The sequence below is a fragment of the Astatotilapia calliptera genome, chromosome 5 (assembly GCF_900246225.1).
Source record: "Astatotilapia calliptera chromosome 5, fAstCal1.2, whole genome shotgun sequence".
Taxonomy (NCBI): domain Eukaryota; kingdom Metazoa; phylum Chordata; class Actinopteri; order Cichliformes; family Cichlidae; genus Astatotilapia; species Astatotilapia calliptera.
This window is the reverse complement of record NC_039306.1, coordinates 4,063,415-4,079,785: the sequence shown is the minus strand read 5'-3', so window position 1 is coordinate 4,079,785 and position 16,371 is coordinate 4,063,415. Positions and strand designations below refer to the sequence as shown.

The 16,371-nt window shown below is 37.9% G+C and overlaps 2 protein-coding genes across 7 annotated transcripts in view; both read right to left on the bottom strand.

Annotated features, from left to right (window-relative positions):
- Positions 1–4,043: 4,043 nt before the first annotated feature.
- On the bottom strand, positions 4,044–6,582 carry npffl (neuropeptide FF-amide peptide precursor like). The gene is made up of 3 exons (XM_026166338.1): positions 6,074–6,582; positions 5,298–5,413; positions 4,044–4,759 (listed from the first exon to the last, which is right to left on the bottom strand). Exons 1-3 carry the CDS (start codon positions 6,221–6,223, stop codon positions 4,639–4,641), a joined length of 387 nt encoding a protein of 128 aa, XP_026022123.1. The 5' UTR covers positions 6,224–6,582; the 3' UTR covers positions 4,044–4,638.
- Positions 6,583–8,395: 1,813 nt separating this feature from the next.
- The window catches only part of itga7 (integrin, alpha 7), a 44,480-nt gene continuing 36,504 nt past the window's right edge, over positions 8,396–16,371 (bottom strand). For 4 of the 6 annotated variants that reach the window (XM_026166726.1, XM_026166727.1, XM_026166729.1 and 1 more), the window contains exons 24-25: positions 16,195–16,320; positions 8,396–10,504 (exon numbers count right to left, since the gene is read on the bottom strand). In XM_026166726.1, the coding sequence (XP_026022511.1) occupies positions 10,349–10,504; positions 16,195–16,320 (282 nt within the window). In that variant the 3' untranslated portion in view covers positions 8,396–10,348. Of the gene's footprint in view, positions 10,505–12,820; positions 12,986–16,194; positions 16,321–16,371 lie in introns of all 6 variants that reach the window. The other 2 variants (XR_003272377.1, XR_003272378.1) reach the window with 1 other exon arrangement.

Genomic DNA, 16,371 nt, shown 5'->3' with positions numbered 1-16,371 from the left:
TCATTCAGAATGAGGTCAAGCTGACATCTACACATATACAAATTTGTTTGTTGGTTTATTTAACACATGCACAGTGTTCATTACTGAACAGCTCTGTGCATAGTCCCTACACAGATGGTACAGTTACCTGGTAATCATGCAGCGTAATGCAATTCTGAGCCAATATTGACCATGTGAGAGAATAATCTGAGCTTATAAAAATAAAAACATACTGTTATGCACACTAAGCAGTTCTTCATTTGCCGTAATGTTTTACACAAAAAGGGTTTTCTCAGACTTCTGCAGTTTTCTGCCTTTTGTTTGATACGTCCTGATGTAGGAACAGTTTGAGGCTGTGATGTGTGTGTGTGTGTGTGTGTGTGTGTGTGTGTGTGTGTGTGTGTGTGTGTGTGTGTGTGTGTGTGTGTGTGTTCTGTTTTTGATGATTTCTTTGTTCATCACTGGCCAGGCTTGTCCTGTCTGACGCCTGGCCAGCACAAGCTTTATTGATTGTCTCTTAGCCCCAGTGTCCCCACACCACATGTCCACTGGGCCCCGATACCTGACACCAGCCAAGGAGCATACGGTGTGTCAAATGTGCAGTGCTTTTTGGGAGTGAAATAAATATCAAGCGTGACGCCTTCAAACTCTGCTCTGTTTTAGGATAAATTTCAAGCAGGCGTGAAGAGCAAGCTAAACTTTAACTCCACACTAAATATGAAAATTATTAATATTTCTGATGTACAGTCTAGTGGAAGAAAGCACTCTCACTGTTTCAAAAGACCATGCAATATCTTTTTACGCATCTCTATTTCCATTTTAGCGTGAACAGTTCATCCAGAAACAGCAGACAACAAAGGAGCTCAGCAGGAATGAAGCAGCCACATGGGCTGCACCATTTGCATCTTTTACAATAACATTTGCTATAATTCCTCATTTTAAATGCTTTAGATTGGATAATAGTCACTCAAAAAAGTCTAAACATAGAGAATATTTTGGTAAATAATCACATCTTTTAAAAAAAAATCATGTAAAAATGAACAAAAACACAGAATTCTGTGTTTTCTTCTTCTGATCTTAGACTGTTTCTTGCTGTGGTGGGATTGCATATTTTTTGTCTTGTAGCTGGTAGTAAAGGAGTGAGAGAAATAATAAAAAGCTGCCAATGTAATTAGAGCTTTTACTGAAAAATGTCTCTGTCATCAAAGCAGAAAACTGTTAATAAGGGGCCGCGTGCTCTATGTGAGTGTGTTTGTGAGAGACAACAGCTGGCTGCACGTTTTCCAGAGCAGCCTCTGATGTGAGCAGTGAACGAAGGACAAAAGCTTCGTCTGCTGCTCCTTCACATCAGCAGAGTTTTATCTCTCTGACTCTTTTATTGAACTTTCAAAGGGAAAAGGTATTAGCCAATCACATAGTCTAACAGAAACTGGGCAAGTCCTGTTTGGTGACAAACTGTTGGCACTAAACTATAATATACCACATTTATTAACATTTATTCTCTTAAGGTCCTGAAACAGCATTGAAAGTCTGGACTTTGGATCACTGCAACACTTTGAATCTTTTCTTTTTCTGTCATTCTGTTTGAGATTTGCTGCTGTGGTTGAGAATCTAAATTATTGAGTGCTTCTAATTGAATCCAAAGTAAGACAGAAAAACAATTCAGATACTACTTGAACCTCTGAAACCAATTTAAGTCTCAACTTCTTTAAATAAAGTGTAGACCTCCTATATTTTTTTAAATGCATGCTGTCACTTTATACTTTTTTGCTGCATGTAACAGAAATCTTCTTTGTTTTTTTCAATAGTTAAAGCTTTGTGTACTTTAATACATATGCAAGTTTAAATATGCTTAATTTGACTTAAGTTGACAGTTAGTGGGTAAAACAAGTAAAGAGGTGACAGGGAACACTAATAGTATAGTTCTTTAAGACAGGGCAGGGGCATGGAAAAAAAACTGTTGCCTATTTTTAGTGTTTCCAACATTATTTATTTTGTATATATAGTGAAATTTTAAAGGTGCAGTTCAAAAGTTTCCACTGCGTGCAGCAGAGGACAGATTCCCGTTTAACCTTAAAGTTACCTGTGTTCTCTCCAAACAAGATCATTTGATCACACTGTAGCCATTAAAGCCTGTTGTGTGTGTGACAAATTGTGCTGTGTCACGGCCATGACCACTAATGGCTGAGACCTCCCTCTTTGCTGTTCAAGATGGCTGCCATCCAAGATGATGACCATGAGGGAAAGTGGAAGTGTGGAGGTCGGATAAAGGTCATCAAACAAAAAAGAAAGGTTTCTCTGTGTGTGTGTGTGTGTGTGTGTGTGTGTGTGTGTGTGTGTGTGTGTGTGTGTGTGTGTGTGTGTGTGTGTGTGTGTAAAACAGTGCTGCACACAGGAGCTGTCTAAAGCAGTCTTTATACCCAGTGTATCTGTCAGTCAGTCTGGGTTTTCGATCTCGCTCTCTTTGCAGCTTTCTGGTATAATTACTGCACACACAGATGTTTTGCCTGAACCCCCTGCAGACTCATGAAATTCAGATGAGCTGACTTTCTTTAAGTCAGTTAAGCTGATGAGAGGCTACAGCTGTGTGGACAACAGCACCTGCTCTGCCTCTGTTGTTTTCTTTTGTCTCAATATGTTTCTTGTTATCTCACATTTATGTCTCATTGTCAAAGCCGGTATGTAAGACAGATGTAAGTCAAAGCCACGCATATCTCTAAAGTTAGATGTGGTTCTTTCTCGTCACGAGTAAAAACAAGATGATGATGACCAACTTGCTTAAAGATGCTTTGAAACAGCAGCTCTTAACGGAGTGCTGCTCATATTTCATATAGAGTCTCTGTTTATGTTTGATAAAGTACTCATATTAACAGGTAAATACTGTCATAGATTTGCATTTATTTTCACATTTTATTTCGAATGCACTCAGATTCCAGTCAGCTTTACTTCCAGTCATCATCACCTGTAAGTAATCATCCAATCAGGGCTCTCTGTGTGCAGCACAGGTTCCCTTTGTTCTGTGCCACAATGTCTTGTTACGCTCTGCGGTCAATCTTACCCTTTTTATTTTGTAACAAGGTTTTCATTTGTATGGTTCTTGTATGTTTGTTTGTTTGTTTCATTTCTAATTAGAACTGTAAAGATCAGAGTCCAGAGGCCGGGAGCAATCTGCTCAAACCTGTGATGTTACGACAACAAACACAGATTAAACCATAAACAAGAATTTAAAGTTACATTTGATTAAAAATAACCAAAATAATAATAAAATGACTGAATCATTGGTCATTAGTCTTAAAAAAAAAACCAACAACATTACTTTATTTTGTCTTCTGGGGTGTTGCAGCAGAACGAGAGCTCGAGGTTATAAAAGACTCATTTTAAGTGGGATTGACATGCTTTCCTTCCCAGTAATTAGCTGTGGACACCAGTAATGTGTAGAGTAATTGCATGTTGCTGTGTTTTAATTAGTTGCATGCTGCTTCCCCAGGTGGCCTGTAAATAAGCCACAGACACAGAGAAGTGCTGACCATCACGGCACAATGAACACAGGATTTCCATCCTTATCCCACTACATTAACCCCCCGCACGGTGCTGTTTGTAGAGAAATGAAAAATACTTACATTACGATCGTATTTCATTCATCTCTCTGTGTGTGGTCTCCACTGCATTTACATTCCCCTGATGTTTAAGTGAACCAGCACAGACACATTTCAGTTATGCTCTTGTTTATGGCCGAGCTGATGTGAGTACTGGCTGCAGATCCAGCAGATATAACACCGTCCTGCAAACAAACAAAAAATATACCATTTGTCCTTTGATCGAATTTAAAAACAAGGAAGGCTGATATTAGAAAAAACAAACAAAAAAAACCAACGCTAAGTGCTGAAATAAGAACTTAAGCTAAATGATTTTAAGCTTTTTAGGCTAAAAAAACCCCTCATTTATTAGTTTATGAGCTGATAAAACAGTTTCGATAAAAATAATAAATGTTGGCTGGTTATAGCTTCTAAAATGCAGAATTCACCATTATCTATTTATAAACACCATTTATTGTATTTATCATATTATATATTTAAGTGGAAGATTTTGGGGGATTTGAGAGTTTATTTGGACAAACAGGACACTTTAAGATCTCACCTTGGCTTGAGAAAACTTGGATTTGCCATTTTTACACACATTTCACAAACTAAAACATGATTAGCAACAGATTAAGTGGCCATATTTAAATGAACTCAACAGCTGGATTTATAAAATTTCAACATCTGTTTGTTCCCACCTTTCTTTAACGGATTACTGTGATATTTGAACACTGATAACACTGAACACAAATACAGATGAAATTAGCATTACAAGATTAAAGTTCTTTTATTTGAACGGAAGAACAACAAAAACATAGCAACTAACAATTTACAACAAACATTTTCAGTCCTTAACAAGCCGATCCAAACAATCACCAGTCACCGTGCTTCCCAGTGTTGGAAATTCAAAGAAAATAACAACAATCATAATCATGAAAGATTAAGCTAGTGTCATCTTTCACTGGACACCAGGTGTAAAGTCAAGCCTAGTGGGCTGGAGCTTAGAGTGGAACAAATCTAGTATCTTTATAACTCTCGGCTGCTTGACCTTCCACCAGGGCAACACCGCATGACTGCAACATTACTTCTTGCCAAATCTCTGAGGCACGGCCATACTCCAGATCTGACCGGGGGCAGCCTCCCAGTCACGGGAATGCATCTGATCCTCCAGCACAACCTGCCCTCCGGAGCTGCGGCCAAACCTGTGACGGGAAAAGCACCAAGAGTGGGAATTATTTCAATTAATTCAACTCCAAACTATGATTTTAGATAAATAAACATCTGTAAACGCAGACCAGAAAATACAAAATATTGATGTTGATGTTGTGATCTTAGCTGGGCCTCAGTTACATTTGAGCTTGAAGGACTGTTACAGAGGAAGGTCGCTTGAAGATGAGACCAGTTTAATGAACCCAGCTTTGCCATAAGAATCGTTTTGACTGTGAATGATTTTTACAAACGGACATTTCAAGTACATAATGGGTCATTTTGATCTTTTAAAATTCAGATATGGAAAGTAGTTGCAAATGGCTAAATGGATTTTCCTCTGTATATCATAATCCCTTTAAATAGTTACAAACTACCCACATGGTGTATTTTTGAAGAAAGAATGGGTAAAAAATGATTTGGTGACAAGCCCAAACTACATCAGTGAACTTCCTATATTAGTGTTTTTCTGTAAACACATCTGATAGGAAAACTTGAAATGTAGATTAATACAGGCGATGTGATGCCACTGACCTCTGTGGCTGATGGAGGACAGACTCCCTGGCTTCTCTCTGAGCTCCGTGCAGCAGGGCTCTCAGCAATGAAGTCAGCAAGCGATCATCAGTGTCGCTATCTCTGTTTTCACTCTCCTGGAACACACCAGGACACATTTAAGGCTACACAAGCACACACCGTCGTGTCAAACTTTCTTCTTTTTTTTTAAAATAGAACATGAAGAACATCACAAACTTAAAAGGCTGATGACTCCAAACAGTCTGTCCTACTGTGGCAAAAAGCCTTGAGATGTAGATATTAAGGCACCAAGGCTGAGAGATGTACATGGTGCACACCAAAATATCCATTCACTTCATTTTATGCAAAGTAAAACCCAGATCTGTCCGTCCCTGCATGTCACAAAGAGAAAATCTAGTACTCGTGATCTTCTTGTCCTTTATCTGATTCGCTATCCTGCCCCCGACTATCTGCTCACACCAGAATATATAACAGTGTATTTCACACTGTTGCATGAAGAGGAACACCATCTGAAATCTAAATGGGCTGTGTGATTTATCCTGTCTCATTTGATAAAAGGCTCAAGTCGCATTTACATACAATCCTCTCAGAAAATGTTGGCATGTACCAGAGCAGGCAGTCCATATTTAAATCAGGCACAAAGTATGCATAAAAATCACCACATGTGCTTCAGCGATAGGATTTCAGTTTTAAAGCTTCAAATGATCATAAAATAGACTGTCAACATGTACGTGAAATGAAAATTAACAAGTTTTTCAGTGGTTTGATTGTCTCACCAGCCCCAACAGGCGGTCAGGCATGCTCTCCTCTGAGCTGCCAGGCAAGATGTCATTTTTGTCCAGGCCGGCTTGGATATGAAGAGCGTGACTGACGCCAGCCATCGCCATAATCAGTGCCAGAAGAGTCACCGCTGCAGCTGTGTCCATGTTCTCAGACTTGAGAGGAGGTCAGACAAACACTGATGACAAATATAGAAGAGGAAAGAGAAGAAGATGGCTGTCTAAGCAGACTTGCTAAGAACGAACTTCAGTGCTGGTCACATCCTCAGCGGGTCTTATATACACCTCGTGGTCACTGGCAGGATGTCTCAGGAGAGCTGATGAAAGATGCTACTGTACAACGGGGAACAGGGGACAGGATGGAGGAAGAGCCTTAACTAGGTCCATTTAGCTCGGATCAGGCATTAGTGATGACTTAGCACCAGAGTGTGTTATTATGTGGCCCCCAGGGTCGTGCAGCACAAACCAGTTATTAAACAAATAAATCTGTGCAAATGGACCCGGACCCACCCATCCCAAGGTAATGCACAGAGCATATACAATATATAACAGATTAGTCATGTGACTTCAGTTATACAGGAAGAAATTCAAAGCACACACTGTATTCAGAAGAACTGCAACAATTACCAAAAAATATAAATAAATAAAATGCATGCGCTCTGGGCCTTGATGTTGCCTCTTAAATCATCTTCTGTATGAAACAAGCTTTCTTTGTAACTACCCGAACTTTAATCCTACTTTCTTCTGATTGGCTGCCCCTGACAAACAGAAGGTTTGAACAGCAGGTGGGTGGAGATTCTGTGCTCACAGCTAGAGCTGTGGACCTGTGATGACCATATAATGGATCTCCTTTTCATGCACTGTAGATTATTTGCTTTCTCCAAAGCTTTATTGACATGAATGTAAAGTAAACCTTGGGTCAATAATAAGACTCTGGCTCATCAAACCCTTTGCTTACACAGAGTTTTCTTTAACAAGCAGATCAAGGGGTTTTAGGAAGAAGCAAACGATGCCTAAAAATGAAACAATTCATCTGTTAAACGTCAGCTCGCTTCCTTCCATTATCTTTCCAAGTAACACCAGCTTTTTTTTATTAGTGAGAGTGACACTTGCTTTATTAGGGGTACTTGTTCAGTTTAATGTTGCCTCAGTGTGTGTGTGTGTGTGTGTAATAATTAGTCACTTCCACATCACCAGATTTGGCTCATCAAAGTGCCTAATGCGTGACAATCCGCTTAAGCACGCACGCACATACAGCCTCTTTTTAACTACCATGGCAACCAGGATGACATCTAATGGATTCTGAGAGTTTTAGTTTTCATTAATGAGATCAGAAGCTTTTGGATTACATGAAAATCAAAGTTACTCACTCTGACTCACAAAAGTGAGTTTATACTGTTTCTAATAAGAGGACAAAAATAAACCCTTGTTTAGTTTTCTGTGATCCCATTGCTCAACCATCCGATCATCCATCCATTTCTTACGTCTATCCCAGCTTTCACAGGGCCAGAGAAAAATAAAACTGTGGTCATACATGAGTTCATGTCTTTTATGCCTTTCACTGGTTTTCCATCAGTGTTTTGGAAATTTTGGAGGGTGTTCAGTGTAAAACATGAGAAGGGCAGTATAGGTCTGAGATCTGTTCCCCAGCAGTGTGTCGATTTTTTTTTTTTTTAATTTAATTTCAGTGTATCTAAAAGCTGCAGAGGTGCAGGGCATGCTGTTTAGCTTAGCATAAATACAAGTAATCAAGCTTCTTCTTCAAGCTAGTAATTAGGCTTCTTTAAGCTTGTTCAGAGCTTATTACTCTGGGTTTTTGTTGCTCTAATAATCACAACATAGCATGTTAATAAGAAAGGTAGTTTTTTTTTTTAAAGTATAGTTAAATTTTTTTTAAAACTCTGTTTTCACTCTTAATGCTATTAAGCTAAGCTACGGTCCTGCTTCAAGCTCTGTATTTAATTTAGCTCACAGAATTAATACATTTCTCTAAATTGATTGTGTTGTACTTGCACAATAAAACTGGCTATTTTTATTGGTAATACAATTTACTAATTTTATTTCTTACACCAATCCGTCATAATGCAGAGTCAGGTTAGATGCTGGTGAAATACTCTAAAGTATGGATATCATGTTTTACATAATTTATTTTCTATAAATGTAATACCTAAAAAAAAAACTATTTAAAAGACTCATATCACTAATGGGTCCGAGTTAAAAATAAACTTGAAAATGATCGTAAGATTTAATGTTCCGTTTTTGACTTTTTTAAATTTATCAGCCAGTGCGCAAGCCGACCACAGACCATGAATATTTATGTCACATAAACAAAACAAGATGCTTTATTTCTTCTTCGAGAAGAGTTACAATCAAACATTAAAGACAAACCCATCTCATCTGCACCCCTTACTTACTGTCCTGTTCATCTTTATGTTAACAAGCACAAATACTCAAGAACATTATGGGCAACATTTCCATGAAAAACAAAATCTATTCCAGACAAGTAGTTATATTATAGCTTTTACAAAATTTACATGCGTTGTGTTTTCGTTTTTCCCTCCTATTTAAAATAACTACAGAAATAATGTTTTATTTCTCAGAGTGTTACCGCCACCTGGTGTTATATAAGTGAATTGCAGCTTTTACACATCCTTGGTTTTTGTCTGTACATCACTGGGTGATCTCTGCATAATGATCAAATTAAGCGGTCTGTCAGGTTTACCTCAATTTATTTTATTTTTTTTATTTACAACCTTTAAACAGTGCAGCCAATCCAACGAAATCAATAAATAAAACACCGAACAATGACCAACAGAAAATTTGGGAACATCAGAAAAAGGACATGCAGCTAGTATAAGATTGTCCAGCAATACCTAAAAAAATCAAGCTGACCCTTCATGCTTTACATCCACTTCATCAACCCAGATTAGATCCAAAGAGAGTTTGTCTGGTTCTGATACACATTATGTTCGCGCTGCTTTGTTCATGTAAAAAATAACAACAAAGGTTTTTCTCTGTCTTCATGTTGCTTCAGTGCAGGAGGGATGTTTACTTGTCCACCGGTGTCCAACAGATGTTTCAGGGGAGTATGATCTAATTTGCAGTAGCCTTGCGTTTGTAACCAGTGGCACACCATCTGCCACCTTTACAATAAGGCACTTGTACGCAATTAGAAGTGTCAGTAATGAAGTGAAAGGAGTGTCATACTGGTACGAGTGGCGTACATTAACAAGAACAGTGTGACAAGCAGGTTAATGCAGTCCAACAAAAAAAAAAGATGTTACCTGGTGAAACATCTTTACATTACAACTCATGAGAAAAATATGGCGGCATCACTCAGACGTCACATTGTAACTAATTCACTCATTCGTAGCAGTTTAGGTTTTAAATTGAGGCTACAGTAAGTTTTCATACTTATTCGATTTTTTTACACTGTTATGTCATCATAAGACATCCATAAAAAAACTACCAGAAATTTTCATAAACAGATGAAGAGCACACGATACCTTAAATATTGCTTTTTTTTTTATCTGACACATGTGACAACAGTGCTCTGGTCGTGGCTACGGCATGTTATAGGTTGTATTGTGGTTTCTTGTTCTTATTCAAGTTACTCAGGCAATTGAACAAAGCCCTACAAAAGCTATCAATGAACTTTTTAAATGGCTTCTTGAGCCAACCCAGAGTAATCGTCGAGCCCAGAAGACAACACATTCATCGAAACACGAACATCCACCCACCCAGTGCTTTAACCAGTACTAAAAAAAGTCCTTTATATATAGAAAAATGCATTTTCTTTTCATTGCCCATATGAATCTTCAGTCTTACAGTATTTAAGGCAAAAAGTAGTCTTTGTCATGGGCACTGGCTTCTTTACTATAATGTCCAGTATATCTGTGTGTGTCTGTTAGGATCTGCATGTGGTGCTTATGCATGTCTTTGATTTTCAGTCCTTCTTTCTGATGTCAGACAGTGAAGCAGCAGTGAGGGCTGGGGAACGTACTCAGCAGCTCGACTGGTTTTAATGTTGTCGTAGGCCTTCAGTACAATACTATGATATTGATTTAGACTAAATAAGCTATGTAAGGCCTTCAGTAGGCTACAGTATTGAGAAAACGCATCAGTATGTAAGCAATGATGAAGTGAGGTGTGCACAACGTTTCGTGATCCCAGTCTCTGTGCACTTTTTTAGTCAGTTAATTCAACAGCAAAGACATAATGAGTGTTGCACTTTTTTTTTTCTTTTTTTTAAAGTCAGGGCATCAAAGCAGGTTACGAGGTCCCGTCGCTCCAGTGTGTGGCCCATTCCTTTTTTTGGACGCCTCCTGACTTCTCAGTCTGAAACTGAGGCCGGTCCTCGCGAGGAATCTTGACCGCGTGGTACTGAGGCAGTTTGTCCTTGTAGTGCGCCCGTCGGAAGAAGCCACACTATTGACCCAGGGAGGAAAGTGGGTCGGAGTGCACACAGAAGAAGGGAAAGATGGATGGAGGAGGCAGAAGGGAAGGAAAAAGAATTAACCAGTGCCACTTTTAAGGGACTGTGGTAACTACAGTTGTTAAACTGTGTTTGAGGAGGTGCTGTGTTACTCAATAGCATGCCTTCTAAGAAAAGTATCCACTCTTATTCATTGCGTTTAGGTAAAGCTTTATAGTGCGTCTCACAGATAGGAAGGCAAAGTGATTACCTGATTACCAGCTGCAAATAAAGTGACTTTTTAATAAAAAATAAATTTAAAACAGCACACCAACCAAAAAGCACACTCTCATGCTCAACATTTATAACCTTGCACCAGCCTGAAGTGTCTGCGATTAACACACCAACACACTGAAGTACCGCTAAGCAGATTTACACTCATTAAAAGGAACAAAGACATCCACTGATCCTAACGACAAGTTCAGTCTGGCACCTGGAAAAGTTGATCAGTTATTGAATGCATGTCAAATCGTTAATAGATTTTTAGGAAGAGGGGACTGCGTAGAAATGAACAGTCTTCTGAGAATGATGCCAGAATGAACAAGTGCAGATAACTGAAAAGTAAGAGGCACAAAACACAGCACAGCAGGCATGTTAAAGCCTTGAAGGAGAGATGGCTGGATGGTGTTCAACAGGCACAGATTAGGTGACTAGAAAACAAAGGTTTTAAATTATTTTACAGAACAAAAGACCGAAAACAGTTTCAGTGAACCAACAACTGAGACTAGCAAAGTAGCTGCTCATGGGAGACATTAATATTAAAGGTTGTTGTTAAAATAGGAGACATTTAGGCTAATACCTAGCATTAGGCTATATGTGCAACTAGCCACCTATGTAGAGATGGCAGATATGTGTTTCTATAATAAGGTATGATGATTTCATACATTTTAGGGGAATTAAATACAATGAAAATAGCTTTTTTAAAGTTTGGGATCAAATCATGAATGTAGGCAACACAGTTCATATATGCTAACTGGCCACTTTACTGGGTACACCTGTACAGATGCTTGTCAGTTGAAAAGTCTTATTAGTCGCTCACATGGCAAGATCTCCGTATATTTAGGCTGACAGAAATGGCCAAGATGACCTGCTGACATCTATGTCTTTCATGAACTGATGATTTGCTGGGATTTTTCTACACAACCATCTCCAGGGTTTACAGAGACAGTATCCAGTGTCCTGCCTTGTTGGCAGAGGAGAATTTCCAGCATCTTTTGAGCTGATGCAAGGCAAAATTCAAATAACCCCTTGTTGCATGCAAGGTATTCAGGATAGCATCTCTGAATGCACAATGCACTGAACCTTGAAGTAGTTGAACTCAAGCAGCAAAAGGCCACATTGGCTGCTGCTGTCAGCTAGGAACAGGAAACTGAGACTGCATTTCACACGGGCTCATCAAAACTGGGCAACAGAAGATTGGAAAAACTGATGAGTCTCAATTTCTGCTGCAACATTCAGATGCTGGAGTCAGGCGACCAAGACAGATGACCAAGTGTAGCCATAATCTGATGGCTGCTTCCAGCAGGATAATGTTCCATGTAACTCAAATAATCTGAAACTGGTTTCTTGAACCTAACAATGAGTTGCCTCAACAAGCAACAATCACCAGATCCCTTTGGGGTGTAATGAAATGGGAAATTAGCATCATGCGTTTATAGCTGACAAAGTGTGTGATGCTATCACGTAAAAATGGACCAAATTCTCTGCGGAACGTTTCCAGGACCTTTTTGAATCTGTGTCATGAAAAAATAAGGCACCTCTGAAGGCGAAAGTGAGTGCAACTAGCGAGGTGTACCAAATAAAGTGGTTGCTTAGTATAAATGTTTTACCTATTTAATGAAGGTTTAATTTAAAAATGAACAGACACATAAAATATAACCCAGAGAAATAATTTTATACCCCCTTATGGAGCTAATAACCTCTTATTTTAATTCTCAATCTGCCTGCAAACATTGTCCTGTAAAAATGAGTGATGGCAGAAACTAGAAGCCACCTTTTGTCTATATTGAAGAATAAAGTAGGAAAATGCTAAGAATATGGTAAATCTGTCTTTTTTTTTGTGTCATTATAATGTTTTTCTTACTACAAATATAAACAGGAACAAAGGTAAAGAAGGCTTTACAAGAGATCAGTTCTCTTGTATCTCATGTGTCACTGCTATGATGCCACCTGAGATCATCTGAGCCTACATTTGCTGTCATGCTGTAATGAACACCACCGGCCTTCGAGTGAATTGAGGAACAAAGACGACTGCAGGTGAAGATTTTTACCGCTTGGAGTGAGAGGAGGAGGGGAGAGCAGACCAGAGGGGGGTATACTTTATATTATTGTTCTGTCGCCTGCTTCTCCGCCTCCGAGGGTTGGACCCCCAAATGGGCACGGTAGTACTCCGTCTCATAATGATGGCGTCGCTCACTGCGTTTGAAGAACCCACACTGGGGCGGGGTAGTGGGGAAAACACAGATATATAACAGAGGGGATTCCCCGATAGAGGTGAGGAGGAAAGAAAAGGGAACAAAACACAGATTGGAGCGTCACACAGAGGACAAACATGAGGACAGAAGAGGAAAGGCACAGGTGAGAGTGAGCTGGAAGGAATAAGACATTTGCAGGACAGATCAGAGCAAGGCAGACCAATAACGGACGGCCCAGAGTGAAGGCAACTGCAGTGACATCAAAGAAACGTCACTCAGGATCCTGCAGCTGTTGAACTTTGATGGAAAGGAAAAGAGTACTTGAGGACTAGTTAACTTACTTTACTAAAATATTCCAGTTTATTGTGACTCTTCTTCCGCATTTCAGGTGGAACTATTACTGCTTTAAATCCACTGCTGTGCAAATGAACCCTGTAAGTCTGTAACTGTATCCGACATGTTTTTGGACCTCTATAAGTAATTTTTGAGCAATGAACTGCAAAAAATGATACATTAAGAATATCATACTCATGTGTTATGCAAACAATAAGTCATAAGTGCATAAATGCAAATTGACTGTACAAATATATATAATTTCATTTTTTGTGCATCTAAATCTTCATGGTTTTGGCTTCAGGGTTAACATCTTATATGACCTGCAATCCATCTTAGAAAAGTGCTCACTTGCTAGTTAGCTAGCACTACTTTAAACAAATACAGAATAAGAATTTTCTCTAATAAATTGTGTAAATTGTTAAATTATAAATTATTAAGAATTATTATTTTTAGTATTACAAAGAAAGTGTTTTTACTCAGTTGCCACCAGAGATGTAATCCGATTACTTTTTTCAAGTAACGAGTAAAGTAAGGGATTACTATTGCAAAAACGGTAATTAGATTACCGTTACTTTCCCGTAGGAACGCTGCGTTACTGCGTTACTAAAACCGTGATTCTTTTGCGAGAATGTCTCATGACAGTGACGTAAGCCAGTGCAACGTTGGTGACAACAGCTGTGTGCAGATCAACAATGGATCACATATCGAGTACGGAGAGAGTATGAGCGTGCAGCGTTTAAAGCGTGGAAGTACTGACCTTACTTTAAGTTTGATTCCATAAAAAGTGACAAAAACATTAGTGTCCGTTGTGCGTGGGAAGAAAACTTCTTTTTACAAGCACCAAGTGCTCTACCACGTGATGGGAAACTCACAGAGAAACTCGCGGATTCTTCCGCTGACCGCTGCGGCACACCTGCACCAGGGTAAACCTCCGCCTGCCCTACTCCTGCTTTACAGGTGAAAATAGAGCAACAGGACCGCTGAGTCTTTGACTTTATTTATTTTCTGCTGTGTTTTACTTGCATCTATTTGAAAGACTGAGTGTAAACACAAAAAATATTTTATTTTATGTGCTGGAATGTGCAGAAAATAGGTTTAAATAGGTTTAAAACAAATTTCTTCCAGTCAGAGAATGTTGCATATAATTAAATGTTTGCTTGATGCATAAAGTTAAAAGATTTATTATTTTGGCAATACTTCTGAAAGACTGAAGATTGTATGTGGTGTTCCTCAAGGTTCTATTTTGGGACCTAAACTCTTTAATTTATATATTAATGATATTTGTGACGTATCTAAAAGGTTAAATTCGATTTTATTTGCAGATGACACAAATTTTTATTGCTCTGGAGAGAATTTGAAAGACTTGGTTGAAATTATGACTTCTGAGATGTTAAGAATAAAAAAATGGTTTGATGTAAATAAATTATCTTTGAATCTGACAAAAACGAAATATATGATATTTGGCAATCGTGTAAAGGAGGATAAAGTCATTATGTTTATAGAGGAAGAATTGATTGAAAGAGTTACTGAATTTCGTTTTTTGGGTGTAATAGTGGATGAGAATTTGACATGGAAATCTCATATTGAACATATTAGAAAGAAAATGGTCAAAAGTATTTATATTTTGGGTAGTATAAGAGATTTATTAAATTATAAAACAATGCGTATTTTATATTTTTCTTTGTTTTTTTCATATATCAACTATTGTGTTGAAGTTTGGGGGAATACATATGAGAATACCATAAAACCTTTAAACCTATTACAGAAGAAAGTTATACGAATAATTCATAATGTTAAATATAGAGAACATACAAACAAATTATTTATAGAATCAAAATTATTAAAATTAGGAGATTTAGTGAAATTACGGACATTATTAATTATGTTTAAGGCTAAAAATAATATTTTGCCTTTTAAGTTACAAAGAGTATTTTTGATGTGTTCAAGGGGAGAAGAGAATAGAAGGAAATTTTATTTTAAACATCAGTTAGCCAGGACTACACAAAGATTAATGAGCACAACGGTTAGGGGTATAAGACTGTGGAATTCACTTCATTATAATTTAAAGAATTGTATAAATTTACAATGTTTTAAAAAGTGTTATATGTTTAAAACGATAACTCAGTATGAAGAATGCGAATGAATGTGATGTTGGTTTGGGATTCGACCGGAGAGAAATGTCAATATTAGTTGTTCCTGATTTTTGGTGCCCACCGGTGATATAAGTTCGATGGTAGATAGGGGGCAGGGTTTAATAAGAATATTTTCTTCTTCCTGCTCCTTTTCACACATGGTTGTTGTGTTTTGTTGACAGAAGATGTGGTTGTTTTGTTTGATTTGTAGTACCAAGTGTGAAATAAATAAAAATGAAATGAAATGAAATTAAAACTAATAAAACAAGTTTTAAAAAGAGACTTTTCCATTTGATTACATTTTGTATGATGGATTATGCAGAAAAAGTAGAATTGGGCTGAAAGATCTATCGCTTTATCACCTCTTCAGGTTGTAAATCGTGTTTTTAAAAAGTAACTAAGTAACTAAGTAATTAATTACCTTTGAAAATAAGTAATCAGTAAAGTAACGGGATTACTTTTTGGGGGAAGTAATCAGTAATTAGTTACTGATTACTTTTTTCAAGTAACTTGACCAACACTGGTTGCCACCCAAAAGTAAATTGTCAATTTTTAATGTATTTTCTTCTATTTTCTTCTTTGACATCATTTTTCACATAAAACATTACTATGTAAACATTTATATGTAAACCTGTCTTATTTTCCTGTTTGATTTTTTTTAATCTTTCCACTACTGTTAATGATAAAGACCTACAGTTGAATAAAAAGACAAAAAACACAGTGAAAAAGTAAAGACAGACCATTTGAGATCTGATGGATTACCTTCCATAGCATGAGGACCAGCAGTGCCAGCAGCAGGACACCTGCCAGGATGGCAATGAGGATGATCCACCAGGGGATCCAGTACTGGTCAGTAACACCGTGCTCGGGATAGATCATCACTGAAACCTGATAAGGAAGAAAAGATATTCAGCTCAAAGCTTGAAGCAATGCACAAAC